At 32.2% G+C, this 13737-nt stretch overlaps 1 protein-coding gene and 2 long non-coding RNA genes across 6 annotated transcripts; 2 read left to right on the top strand and 1 right to left on the bottom strand.

The window, feature by feature from the left end:
• Positions 1-292: 292 nt before the first annotated feature.
• On the bottom strand, positions 293-2186 carry LOC135799302 (uncharacterized). Of its 2 annotated transcripts, XR_010549986.1 has the most exons (4): positions 2067-2186; positions 1865-1990; positions 796-1783; positions 293-723 (listed from the first exon to the last, which is right to left on the bottom strand). It is a non-coding gene; the product is annotated as an uncharacterized lncRNA (long non-coding RNA). The 2 variants fall into 2 exon arrangements; XR_010549985.1 differs by having other exon boundaries at positions 1865-2186.
• A 274-nt stretch (positions 2187-2460) lies between these two features.
• On the top strand, positions 2461-4862 carry LOC135799199 (uncharacterized). Of its 2 annotated transcripts, XR_010549925.1 has the most exons (3): positions 2461-2890; positions 2948-3141; positions 3255-4862. It is a non-coding gene; the product is annotated as an uncharacterized lncRNA (long non-coding RNA). The 2 variants fall into 2 exon arrangements; XR_010549924.1 differs by having other exon boundaries at positions 2461-3141.
• Positions 4863-5765: 903 nt separating this feature from the next.
• On the top strand, positions 5766-13013 carry LOC135798609 (uncharacterized). Of its 2 annotated transcripts, XM_065311488.1 has the most exons (4): positions 5766-6509; positions 11482-11812; positions 11897-12448; positions 12512-13013. In XM_065311488.1, exons 2-4 carry the CDS (start codon positions 11599-11601, stop codon positions 12631-12633), a joined length of 888 nt encoding a protein of 295 aa, XP_065167560.1. In that variant the 5' UTR covers positions 5766-6509; positions 11482-11598; the 3' UTR covers positions 12634-13013. The 2 variants fall into 2 exon arrangements, with proteins under 2 accessions (XP_065167560.1, XP_065167558.1); XM_065311486.1 differs by having other exon boundaries at positions 11897-13013.
• The last annotated feature ends 724 nt before the right edge of the window (positions 13014-13737 follow it).

Raw genomic sequence — 13737 nt, 5'->3', positions numbered from 1 at the left:
TTAAAAGAAAAAAAATGTTTTGTAGGGCGTTTCTAGATGTTTAATGAAGAATGATGTTATTTATTTGATCTTCAATTGTTTGTAGATATTGGTTTTTCAATTTACACTTACAAGCCGGATTTGCGAGCTGGCTGCGAATGAATAATGTATTCGTCACGAATAATGAGCTAATCCGCGCTGTTAGGCACTGACCTGGGCCAAAAACGTAAAATTCCACTCCTACTCTATAAATTCCACTAAATAATGTTATAATAATATTTATAAAAGAGATAAAAACTATTACAAAATAATATTTAAAAAAAATACAATTTTATTATGTTTAATGTTGAAAATGGATATTTAGAACTATCACCGTCACATTTTTGATTATATCACTTATAATTATACAAAAATAAAGATCTTAAGATTTAATTGTGATAGAAAATGAACTAAGGAGTATAAAGATGTAATATAGCTGATTCATAGAATGAAAACTCAAGGTCAGCATGCACCATGCCATTTTTATGACTAATTGTATGCCATTCTTTTATTTACTTTTTCCTGACGATTGCGTCCAGCACTCTAACAATAAATATAATTGTACCTTGTTGTTGTTTTATTGTAGTTTATAGGAAAATGCGACTCGGTTGTAAGAAAATCACATGTATTATCTTATATCAACCCATGGCAGCCATTTTGAAACGCACGCATTCGATTTTCATCTGCTTGCATACGACTTTGTTACTGAAATAAGCAACAATTTAATATAATAAGTAGGTAATTTTGTAAATAATGTGATTTCAATTTAGAATTCACCATTTGCAGTTGTGTCTCTGTGTGCTGGTAGTTGTTATAGCCTGTGACATAATTGCACGTCCTTGATGCACATCGCGCTACAAATTGCGGACGCAAAGTACACCTGTACATTGCAAAAAAAGAGAGAAAAAACGTTGCACGAATGCGTTGAGCAATTAAACAGAAAATTAGAAAATTATTTAATCGTTGACATCGTGACGACATTGAATGACTCCGGCGTACAGAAAAGCAATAAATGATATTGATATCGAAAACTAGTTTTTCCTCTTTGCTAACATCATATCAGCAATTAGTCATTAACTAAAGTTGTTAACATTCGAAGCATTTTAAAAATTGAGAAATTGCGATTGGAGTCGTTTGCAATCAACGTGCAATTAAGAGTGGAAAATGGTAAATTGTAGATACAATTAAATATTGTAATTAGCATGACATAAAAATTCATTTTACGTCAAAATAATCATCATATCAATTTATTTGTGTACTTTTGCAGATAATTTTCATGTTCTGTTTTGATAATAAATTAATATTAAGTTATATCTTGAATTATGAAAGCAAATTTGAAGAAAACAACTTTAAAATTTGTTTGATTCAACTTGCGCTTTTTCTGACGTTATTTTTGCTTGTCTAACAGCAGCATCGACATCACGAACATCGTCAGCACAGCAACAAACATTAATTTGTTTATATCCAGTGTCGTAATTATGATTTTTACTGTTTCCATTGAAATTTGATTTAAAATATAAATTAAAATGTGTATCGGTGAATTTATGTACTAAAATTGTTTCGTGTGTTGCCTACTTACCAAAATATTCAAAAACTATTAACGGAAGTTGTTATAATGGCGAACTAAAGCAACTATTGGTTGTTAATGGCGAAGGTGAGAAGAACAACTGTATTTTTCTATTTGTATTTTGTTAGTTATGTTAGTCCATACCTGTTTAGAAGGACATGCATGCGTTTTGTATCTGTGGCGTCGCTGTTGTTATACCTGTGTGAATATTGGTGTGAGTGAGTCTGCTTTTTTATGGCACTGGCAGTGGACATTGCGGACTCTCTCATGTGTGCTTACCTGATAGTCTAATATGCCTGGCTGTACCTGTCGTCTGGGCGCAGATCTATCATTAATAAATATAAGAGCGTGGTTTTTCGCGGATTCGCACATTCGTTCGGGCGGTGCGCGACGCGCAACTATTCACTAGAACAAATTCAAACAAATTTCATCAATGCGCCAACGAGTATCTCGAAGTAAAACAAATTTAAACAAGCCTTACCCAGCTGCAAACAAAACGTAAAGTTAAAAGTAAACGTCTGACAATAAAAAAGATTTTCTGGTTGTGTGTCATCATTGTGGAAAGTTTTATAAAGTTTCGTAAAGTTACACCAAGTTGCACAAAGTTCTGTAAAGTTGCAGGCAGATGAATAACGCAGTGTTAATTAAGTGATGAGATAGATTTAATATTTGTGAATGAAGGGATTTCAGAGGTAGCCTCTCCTAGGCTTTGTCTGTCGTTTTTTCAACTTAGACATAGCCTGACTGAGGTTAATTCTAAATCTCATATATGCATCAATGTATTAAATTAAATTAAACAGCAAAACACTTGAATTAAAAAAAAGTGAAAAACCAATGAATTTAAAACAACTTATTTTGAGGTAAGTTACCAATATTTTATTTTTGGTTTACAAATATAAGTTAAACTAATTATTGCATTTTTTATCAATTGTCGTTTGAGCACGTACCTACCTGTCCAATTAGTTAGAACAAGTCAAGTACTATTTTTAACTTTTAGTAGACGTCAGACGTCCATGTTTGTTCCAGTCATCGGTGGTTTTTTTATTGCGAAATTATTTCCCTCGACATTTTCAGAATAGAGCATAGAGTAATTAAACATTTGCACAATGCGACAACGTCCCCACATCCGTGAGCATCTATAACTAATAAAAATGGTGGACATTTGAATGCGGTAATCACGTTTGCTTGGTAACAGTTGAAACAATTAACAATTTTATGTTTTATGTGCAATTTATTAATGTACATTAATATTTTTTTAATTTCTGCTTGAATCTAGTTCTTTGATGAACATAAACTGGATATTTTGTAAGATTTTCAGGTTTTTTGTCTTTGCGAATGTTTGTATCACTAATAAAATTGCAGAAACAAAAAGTGCAATTTAGATTCAAGGTCGTTTCGCTGCACCTTCAGACTCGACTAGACTCGCCATCGCCATCGCATCGCATCAACAATAAACAACAATCGAGGCACAAACAAAATGGATTCCACTTACTGCATTTCAACATAAAATACGAGACATTTAAAAATTTCCAGGATTTATATCAATACTACATCAGGTTGGTTTTTTACATTTATTTTAATTATATTTATTTTAATATTTAATGATATTAAATGTAAATTATAAATTATACTAGTTCTGTCCAGTTTGGTATATTTTTTTCCGTTTTAGAGTGTTTTGACGTGATGTACGTGCATGAAAATTTTAGTGTGCACGTAATCACCGACCACATTACGTAATTGAAAATGTACTTGGTTTGGCCTGCGCCTTGTACTTAATTACGGCGTTTGCATACCGAGGACTGCGCTTCGCATGATGCATGATGCACACGCATCCTATGCATTGTGATTTCGTGGTCGCCGTTGATTTGTGAGTTGTGACCATGCATAAAATATGCGAGTACAAAAGTACAAGTACAGCACGCTATTCGTTCACCACGTCGCCAACAAACAAACTCAAATATGCACCTAGTTTAAAGTATTATTTAAAGTTATAACTTACAACTTATTTAAGTGTGTACCCTGGACTACACTTACATCGGCTGAATACTATATTTATGTAAATATTTATGTTTAAAGGTAATGAAAACAACGAAGAATTTTGTCATTTTTAAACATTTGGAGGTTGCTACAGGATATAAGGTGATTTTGTTGTGCTTTAACTCTTAATTATGATATCTATTCTAAAGTAAGAAGATTAAGTTTAAATATCTAGTTTAAAGTTTTGCTTAAAAAATGATGGAGAAATAATAATGAATTTTTCACCTTCTTCGGAAAGTATTAGAAAGTATTAGACTAAAAGAACTGTAAAAAAAAACTGTAAAATATTGCAAGAAAACTTAAGAAATACCAAGTGTCATTCTGCGCAATAGTTTCGCAAAAATGCGAAAAGTTGGCAGATTTTTTCCTAAATATTGATGATATTGGAAAATTGACTGAATATGTCTGATCGCATTGCAATTCTCTATTGACTGGTGTTTTTCATTTTGTTCTAGCTGCATTTTGAGTTTTAAGGCCAAAAAATTATCAAATGTAACCTCTTGACTAATTTTGGGTGTTTTTGTTCAACTTTATAGAATCAAAAAACTAAAACTGCCATTTTATATATCCTTATTATGACATGAAGAAAATGCAAAAAGTTCAGTTCAAACTTTTATGGTTCAGGAGGAAAACGCATCGAAAACTTATTTTTTACAGCTTTAAAAATACGTTTTCTAAAATCTTATCTTATTTAGAATCCTATGCTAAACATGACCCCGTTTTACATTTTCGATTATCTTTATTAGATAGCCAGATAATTGAGGATTAAACATTGTGGCAAGTACATGCTAGATAGCAAACCCTTAGTACTATTAAGCAGGAAGTTATAGAAATAAGATTATACTATGCCACGGTTTACAATGGTTTTATTAATTTTTGCTAATTTTTATAAACATTAAATCACATAGTCGGCGCCTCCGCCATATTTTTAATAATTATTTCGTGTTTTAAGAGATTAAAAAAAGTCAACACTTTTTATTACGGGAAATCATCAGAATCAACTTTACAGACACATTTTTTAAAATAGTTATTTCTAATTTAACTTTGATTTTAAAGATAGATGTCAAACATTTTCTTAAATTTATTCCTTTTTTGCTAGAAACATGAGACTTGATTGTTTTGTGGCGACTAGTCGACGCGTGGCGAATGAAGGCCGCAGAAATAATGCATATAGTTTGTTTATTAATCAATAGGTGACGCTATATGTACTATAACAAAATAAAATTTGACTTTAAACGTATCCGTAAAATTTATCAATTTTTCGCCTTGTTTATATTTACATTTCTAAACACACTATGTTCATACAATCAACAAATAATGAAAACCGGCACATTTATCAAGACAACAATATTTAACTTACAATATGATACTTTATAAATTGCATATTTAGTGATAGGTGCGTACCTACTGAGTCAATCAGTTGAGAATCTGACCACTTAAGTCACTACATTGTTGAACAACTCTTCTTAGTTATTAACATATTGTAAACTGAACAACGCATACCTATTAAGTTGTAAATACCTTTCGAAGAGAGTTTATTACCGGATTTTTCACCTTTTTGATGTCAAACCAACAAGTTCAAGAAATGAGTCACACCAGACAATTCATAGAATTACGTTGAATATAATTATATTTACATATTTGATTGATAAGTCTTTAATACATTAGTACTTAGCTGAGATCAGCATATTAGAAGAACTAAAATACCACCAAGAAACATTTAAAGCCTTTTTTGCATTTCTTACAATAACCAAAAATAAAAACAATGAAACATTGTTAACCCATTTACAGTTCTTATTGAAACAATTCCGTCTCCAAAATAAATTTGTCCTTCACCAACATTCACAAAATACTCCACATCGAGTACACTCTTGACACCAAATTTCCCTTTCCATGCGATCGTCTCCGAACTACGCGCCTTAAGTAAAGTAATGCGAACACATACACCTCCACACATGACATGACATGAGCAATATTCATGCTCACACATGAATTCAAACCAAATTCACGTGAGCCGCTCCACGTACGTGTGTACGTTTGTGTGAAATTCACGCAGGAGAAAATAAGTCATCGGCTTCTTCAGCTTCTCATTCTTATTAGCGTTGTTACTGCGGCGGCCTGCCGCTTCAATGTGTGTGGATGGAGAGCGAAAGAAGAGCAAGTTAGTAAGTAAGTAGTGTGTCTGCTCGGCTCTGCCTTCTGACGCTCGGAAACTTTCTCGTCTTTGGCGCGTTCGGCACGAGCGTCCACCATCGACCCATCGACGAACCGATCCGCGCCACATTTCGCGTCTTCGCGCCGCGCTCAAACCTTGACCATGACCATGGCTCGCATTTTAATCCGCAAATAGATCATCTTGACAAAAAATACAAATCTACCACCGAAAACACCAGTGAAAACAGTAAAAACTCTTTAAAGTTACGTCAAGTGCGGTTTATTTCAAACAATTGAACATCAACGCGTAATATTTATGCTGTGGTGTAATATAGTGCTGTAAAAATGTTTAAAAACAGTTGAAAACTGTGCGTAACAGTGACTTAGAAAGATTTTAAGCGTTTATAAAACATAGCGCACCACAAACCACCACGGAATTGAAATCTACAAATTGAGGAATATATTTAATAACTCACATTGTTATACCAACGTTGAGTGCAGACCCGAACCACAAATGACGTAAAACGCAAAACATTAAAATTAAGCATTCACATCAACTCATCATCTGGCATTCAAGATATTTTAAACAAAAAGTTATCAGCGGCTCGAGCACAGATTGTGCGTGTGAATGTGTGGGTGCGTTTTGTGATGTGAGACTTCAAAACTAGTGTAATGTTTAATTGTGCCGAGATGTTCGTTACCATTGCATCGTCAAAGACGAAGAGAATCTAAAGTGAGTAAAGAGTAACGATCGTTAGGGTTAAAGTTGAGGTTAGGTTAATGACACATGTGAACATTTCTGAAAATCTTTATTGTTTTGGTGATTCTGGCCCAAATTTTGTTTTATAATCTATTTCGTAACGATTAAAACACAATTTTGATAAGTAATGCTTACGTTATTTCGTTATATAATGTTTAATGTTAATCTTTAACGAAATGGCCTTGTCTTAGATATATACATACATCTTTAGGTTATGTTTGACGTTAATCAAGATCAAGTTCATTTCTTTTCGCAAAAAATAATTGTGTTGTTCCGCGTACAGTTTAGAGTTTAAACAGTGTTTAAGAAGTTTTAAATGTTTAACCTAATTTTTGATGGCATTCAAAAAAGTAACTGTATCGAAAGTCGATCAGCAGGTAGAAAAACAACTAAGTATAAGCAAAACCGATACAAATGAATAATAAAAAGATTAGTTCATTAGATGACCAAATCTTTGATGTGATATTTCATCATCTGTTGAATAAATTATTAGAAATTAACAGATTATCACCAAGTGTGATGTAATTAAAGAAAAAGTTGATGCAAAATAATTTTTTAGAGAAATTTGAATTTACAACTATTTGTTAATAAATTGTTTAAGTATTTTTACTGAACATACGATAATGACAGTAATTGAACCAGTAACCTTCGTAATTACTGTAATTTTGAGGAAATTGAGAATCAAGCCGTGACTAATTGTTCTTAAAATTAACTTAATCGTTTAAACTCTCGAAGTATCTCTATATTCATTCTTGTAAATACAATTTTAGTTGTACTACTTTGAATTTCGTGCTAAAATAACAATAATTGCAAACACATTTATGGGTTATTAAGTTAATTGAACAACAATCTTAACAAATACAAATAGTTTAGTTCAAAACTGTTTTTATTTATTAATTATTAGCTTCAGAAATAAAATAATAATTAAAAATTTATTTTTTACTGAATTTGACGATTATACTTTTACTTCCGCTTAAAAATGTGTAAAAACTTTGCTTTCTTTAAAATGTACCAAGTATTTCCAATAGAAAACTTGTTGACCTTGCTCTTGACATCCGTTTTACAAGTTATGTCTCAAGTATTACTTCAAGTTCCGTATTTTAATTAATTGCGCATTGCACCTTGCGCATTAAGAATGCGAATTGCAAAATAATTCATTGACTGACTGAACCGGTAAATAGAACAAGTAGATATTCTGCACCATACAAACTGGTGAACTGACCAAGCAAAGTAGTTTTTAAAGTGTTGCTAGTAGGCTATCTTAAGAAAGTCAAATTAGAGCCATTCCCTGATGCATGACGTTCTGTTCACGTACAAACGAACTCGAAAATTTCAAAGAAAATTAAAGCATATTTACGAATTGTGCTAATTTATTTTTTGAAAGTTATGCAAATATGAAACTCATACCAAATTGTTCACTTTTATATTTTGCGTTAGCATATAAAGAACGACGGTGTTCTTTAGCACCGAGATAATGTCAAGCAAGGTACGCATAACCTAAATAAATACAATAAACGTCCGAAAAACAAACGTAAAACACTTGGACAAACTTGACACTGGACGAGCAAACACTACTTTTCAATTGCTTCACTCAAACATTACTCGCTTTCACCATCTCTTACGTAGATATCACATGTGATGGGCTAAATTTTGACCTCTACTTGTATATTGCATTGTTTAATGACAATTTCCTAAATTCCAAGAGGAAGTGTTATTTATTAAACTCAACTAACGTATTAATAAATGAATTAACAAGATTTAAAAAAAATAAAAATTTAATTTTTAAGTTTTGTGGTTAATTTTTATCCGCCATGTACAAACTATCGCGTAACGCACACACTGGCAATAATAAAGCAATACGGTATTCACCTAACCTCAAAAATGTATAGTTATGGTCAGGACATTACCAAAAACGTGCCAGATGCACAAAAATGTATAAAATATTCATATCTGGTCGCATGCGCAAGTGCGTCATTAGTATAAATCAGATCAAAATAAAACATTTCCATCTCTTTTACATACATATTTCCAAATATTGCTGTTGGTGTACTGCACTAATGTTAAAAACGCGGCTTTTTGCCGTTTTTGAATGCCCACCATATAGGTTATGTGGTGATGTGCAACGGAAAAAAATCTGGCGGTTTTGGCGGTGCGGGAGCTCCACATTCGGCAACGAACCGTTTTTCGCAGATTTAAATAGTGGAAACGGGAGGAAATTTTGTCAGTCGTTCCGCGACGTCTCGCCCATAAACATCTTCACATAGTAAACAACAATTGATTTTTATTTTTGGATTATATCTAAACAAGTGAGTGGAAGGTGAGTGCCTGCGCGTGAATCAAAATCAATCAAAATGTTAATTTATTATTTTGAAGTAATAATCAAGCATTTGAACTACTTTCGCCGTAATTTTGCGTGAAATTTTCAATGTTTGAATTGAAGTCGTGTAAAAATTAATCAAAAGTGAAGAGATGTCTGAATGTTTAATTAAATTCGAATGTCATATGTGCATGAAGGCGATTAATCACGCACTAGTATGTGCAAAACGCGGCTAATCACGGCAAATTAATCGAAATCGAATTATTTTCCGCTAGGTATCATTTTTTTTATTAGTAAAACTTTTATATGACGGGTAAAGTGAAATAGAAAACTGGCAAACACGAGTGCCCTAATTAGTTAATCGTTGGTTAAGTCAAATCATAATTGTTGATATGTTGGAAATGCAATTGCAATTAATTAATCAGTAAAAAGTTATAAAATTAATGAAAAGTAAGGAAAAGTAAGTGAAATGCGCATGCATCAATTTTTACTTCATCAAATTTATCCTAAAAATAAAAATTTTACGTAGTGCATATTAATTACACGGTATCAAACATGAACTGTTGGTAAAAAATATTAATTAATCAGTAAAAACTTAAAAACTTAAAATTAATGAAATGTAAGTGAAATTCGTATTTATCAATTTTCACTTCAACGTCTTATCTTGAAAATAAAAATTTAACGATGTGAATATTAATTACACGATATCAAACATAAAGTTCTTCTAAAAAAATATGTTTGACATTGAATTTTAATAGATGGCGCTATGTGATTCTGTGACTTGTCTCATGACACCACATTTGTGGTTAGAATGCAAGCGCAAGAAATGAATGCAATAAAGTTGTTGAACTGTGTGAAAAGTTAATGCACTGACCACAAGAGAAATTTTCACGATCATGTTAGTCGGTTTTTAATGCAATATGTGCTTTATTGAGTGAAATGCTGCGTGATTCAACTTTTCTACTTTTTGATTTTATGCATAAATAAATACGTTATAAATCAAAAGTAATGCAGATCAGAGTATTGAAATAGTTTCATTTCGATTTCATTTGACTGATAATTAGCTTCGTACAACAACACGCATATCACACATGCGTATAATAATATTATTATGATTATATCTGATTTATCCAGTGGTCATCGGTTTCACTTATGCTAATGTGTGGAATTATTTATAATAATTGTGGAAATACCCAGGCGGACTATCAATATATGCGAGAATAGAATAATTAAGAAAAACAACTAACAAGAAATGATGAATACGTGGTAAAGTTATATACAGAGTGAGTAAAGTTAAAATAATAGGTTTTATCAAGTAAGTCATCAATATGTTGATGGTTTAAGACAAAATTTTTGTATAAAACTTAATTTTAACTAGAAGAAAAGTTTTGCAATTCATTATTAATATTGCTGAAATTGAAGGCTCAAATTACTTGGTAGTATTATTGCAACTCATGTAAATGTGTAAATAATGTAAATATAATATGGGATCACAATTTATTCTGCACAATAATTGACGATATCCGTTTGATGGTTCATCAACCGAGATATTGATACACCTCAATGTTTCACATTTCATTGCACTATCGACTACATGCACTTATTTAATATTTAATTACACTTCTGTTATCGTTAATTACGTACTAATAACCATGCTAAGTAGACAATAAATAATCTATACTTTCTTAAAAGGTGAATGTCGCACTGCTGAAAGTAAAATTTACAGAAAATACATTAAAACACAAGAAAACATCATCAATACGTAAACAGACGCCATTTTGTTACAAGAAACGAACAATACTGAATGATTCACAATTTGCTTCAGAAAGTAAATCCAGAAATAGTTCTAACTTTTTTCATAATTTAAAGAAAAGCGTTTTTAAAATATGGAATTGGCATTTGAGGTTAATATTACATTACGTTTTCTTCTCCGTTTTTATAGCAGTCCGAGCTGTGTATGCTGCGCATGCATTTAAATGCATTTTGCATCAGCTGTTTGCGCGTGCGCAATTTTCAACTTCACCTTAAACTGGAATGAGGTTTCGTTTTACTCTTCGACTCTTTCTCATCTCACATCGTCTCATCTTTTCTTCCGTGGAATTCGCGAAAGACCGTACTTAACATGTTTGCAGTGAAATTATTCACATCAAACATCTACACGTAAAAATATATAGGTAGAGAATATTAAACTGGCAAATGACACAAAAGACTTGTAAAATCAGCATGTGACATTTTGTGCTATTGAAATTATTAGGAGCTACAACATTAAATTGAGTAGAAATCGACGTAAAACAAAAGCAACCACAACAAAACTCAGCTGAACATGCGAACATCGAGCAAGATGGTGGTGCTTATTTGGCACGAATGAAATTTAGCACACTCCACTTAAATTCGAACGTACTTGCTACACGTACAAGCAAAAGTATCCGTCTCCACGTTTTCACTTTGCAAATGCTGTAAACGACGTTTAATCCGCTTAATTAAAAATTTTCCATTCACACACGGCCAGCAACACAATTTTAAAAATACTTTGTTGTCGTTGACCTAACCTCTACGGGTTTATTTCTATAATATAGCACACTTAACCTACAATACTGAATTTGTTATTAATTTTTTTAAATGTTTTAGGGAAAACAAATGATGCATTACTAAATCATAACCTAAAACCAGTCGAAAAGTCAGCAGAACTCTTGACAGCTAGACGCAGTCCAAAAATCAATAAATTAAATTAAAAAGTTCCTCAAAATGTGGAAGTATTTGGGATATTTCGTTTTGATTGCGATGATATTAGAGAGGTGTGAAGCACAAGATCCGACAACGACACCAGCGCCCACTATCGTTCAGAATATATCAGTAAATCCATCACAAATTGTCAACTTTACGCTACCAGGAGGTCGACTTTTAGGACTTTTATCGTTGTTGACAAGTTTATCGAATAGATTTGGCGGTGGATTCATGGGTAAATATTATTATAAACCTTTAGAAACTTATTTAACCTCAATATGTTAAATAAAATAATATTTTTTATTTTCTATTTTAACAGGTCGTTGTTTTGGAGCAGCTAAAAAGCTAAAAATCCTCATCCCATTCTTTTTGTATAAACTGGGAGTGATTACAACAACACTTGGATTTTTAACAATGTTTACCCTAAAAGGACTTGTGATAGGGATAATATTACTAGTGTTAAACGCTGGTGGTTGGTTAGCAAAGATTGGTTTCATCAAAGGACAACAATACGGACAACATGGCGGCTGGGGCGGTGGTTATGGTGGCGGTCATGGCCACATGCACGGCTGGCAGAGTCAGAAGCAACCACCTGTTCATATCCACGTTCATAAAGATCGTAATGATCACTCCAGCGAAGGATATATAAGTTATAATCCACCGCCTGGGTATAGCTCCTCCTATGATTCATATTCGTCAGACATGCCTCCAGGAGGAGGTAGTTACGGCGGTGCACATGGAGGACACGGAGGCGGATTAGGAGGTGGTTCTTATGGTGCATATGGGCGGGGACATAGTGTGGGCGGCAGTGGGCCGGATTATGAACCAGCAGGCGGGGCACAGCAGTCGTGGGCGGAGCGGATCAGCAAAGGTTTGCAAGCGACGCGCACGCTCGCCGAACGCGTCGAACTAATTGATTTGTATACACGTTTAGGCTTCAACGTCAACGACCTCATCGGCGGCGAGTTAAAGCGCAGTGGGCATGCGCTGGTGTATCCTAAACGGATCACGCCCGGGGGCGTGGTTACACCGGATCCTTCCAATCCAATTAGATAGTCCACATCAGGCCACACCTCCTTTAAATTAATCACCCAATCAAATTGAGTAGGCTATACTCTTTGATTTGTTGATTTATTTATTTTTAAATATTGAGAAAAAAATATTATTTTTTTGTTGATATGTTCATGTTGATTATTCATGTAGCTTTTAGGTATCAGTCATCTTCATCTTGAATATAATCGCAAATTATTTATTATTTCACTTAAATTTAAGTGGCTTTTATGTCACTATCGAAAATCTCGTTACGAATCGTATAAATTATTTATTTATTTATTTATTGGATCAATTAGAATGATATTTATTAAAAATTATGCATAATAAAATATTAAACGTCCTGAAATAATCATTGACATTTACTTACTAACCTATTTCATCAAATACCCTTAAAATCCATTCTCAATTTATAATAAATTAATATAAGAAAATGTTTCACGACATATTTTGTTAATAATGAAGTATTATTGCTCAATATTGTGTTGCTAATTTATTTATCATTAGTTAATCTATTTCTATTGACGTAAAAGCTTATTAGTTAATATTGTGCTTATATTTTAATATTTAAAAACATTAAAAGTTGTTTTACTGAATAATTGTAAACCAATTTATTCTATATGTTAATTAATCTATTATTATAAAATTTATTGTTGTCATTATTTAAGTGTGTGTGACTTCAAATAACCAATAATTGTTAATTTTCTACATTAAGTTCATTACTTCTGTTATTATATGTTTAAGAAATGTTAATTGTTATAATACTAATGTTACTTAATTAATTATATATTTGTTAGATCTAAGTACCGACTGATGATATCATTGTAAAATAAATTGTATGTAGTGTAGCTTAAGTGCATGTAAAAAATCTTGTATTTGTGTAAATATACGTTACGAAAAGTATTCTGCAGAACTTTTAATACAGTAGAAATCTTAGGATTTCATTAGTTTTTGATTATTAACCACTGAGCTATAGGAATATGATTTATATAGCAATAATATCAAAGTAGAATTTGAAATGTATAAAAATAATGTAATTAAATCAAAAGAATAAGCATGCTTTCCCGTTTTAGTTATGAATTTTGTTGTTACATAGTAAAATTAATGTTT

Source organism: Atheta coriaria, unplaced genomic scaffold (genome assembly GCF_025399875.1).
Source record: "Atheta coriaria isolate IRGN ID8LTWV9N9 unplaced genomic scaffold, Caltech_Dcor_3.1 hic_scaffold_9_pilon, whole genome shotgun sequence".
NCBI classification, from domain to species: Eukaryota; Metazoa; Arthropoda; class Insecta; order Coleoptera; family Staphylinidae; genus Dalotia; species Dalotia coriaria.
The sequence above is the reverse complement of the archived record's forward strand: the minus strand, read 5'-3'. Positions and strand labels throughout refer to the sequence as shown.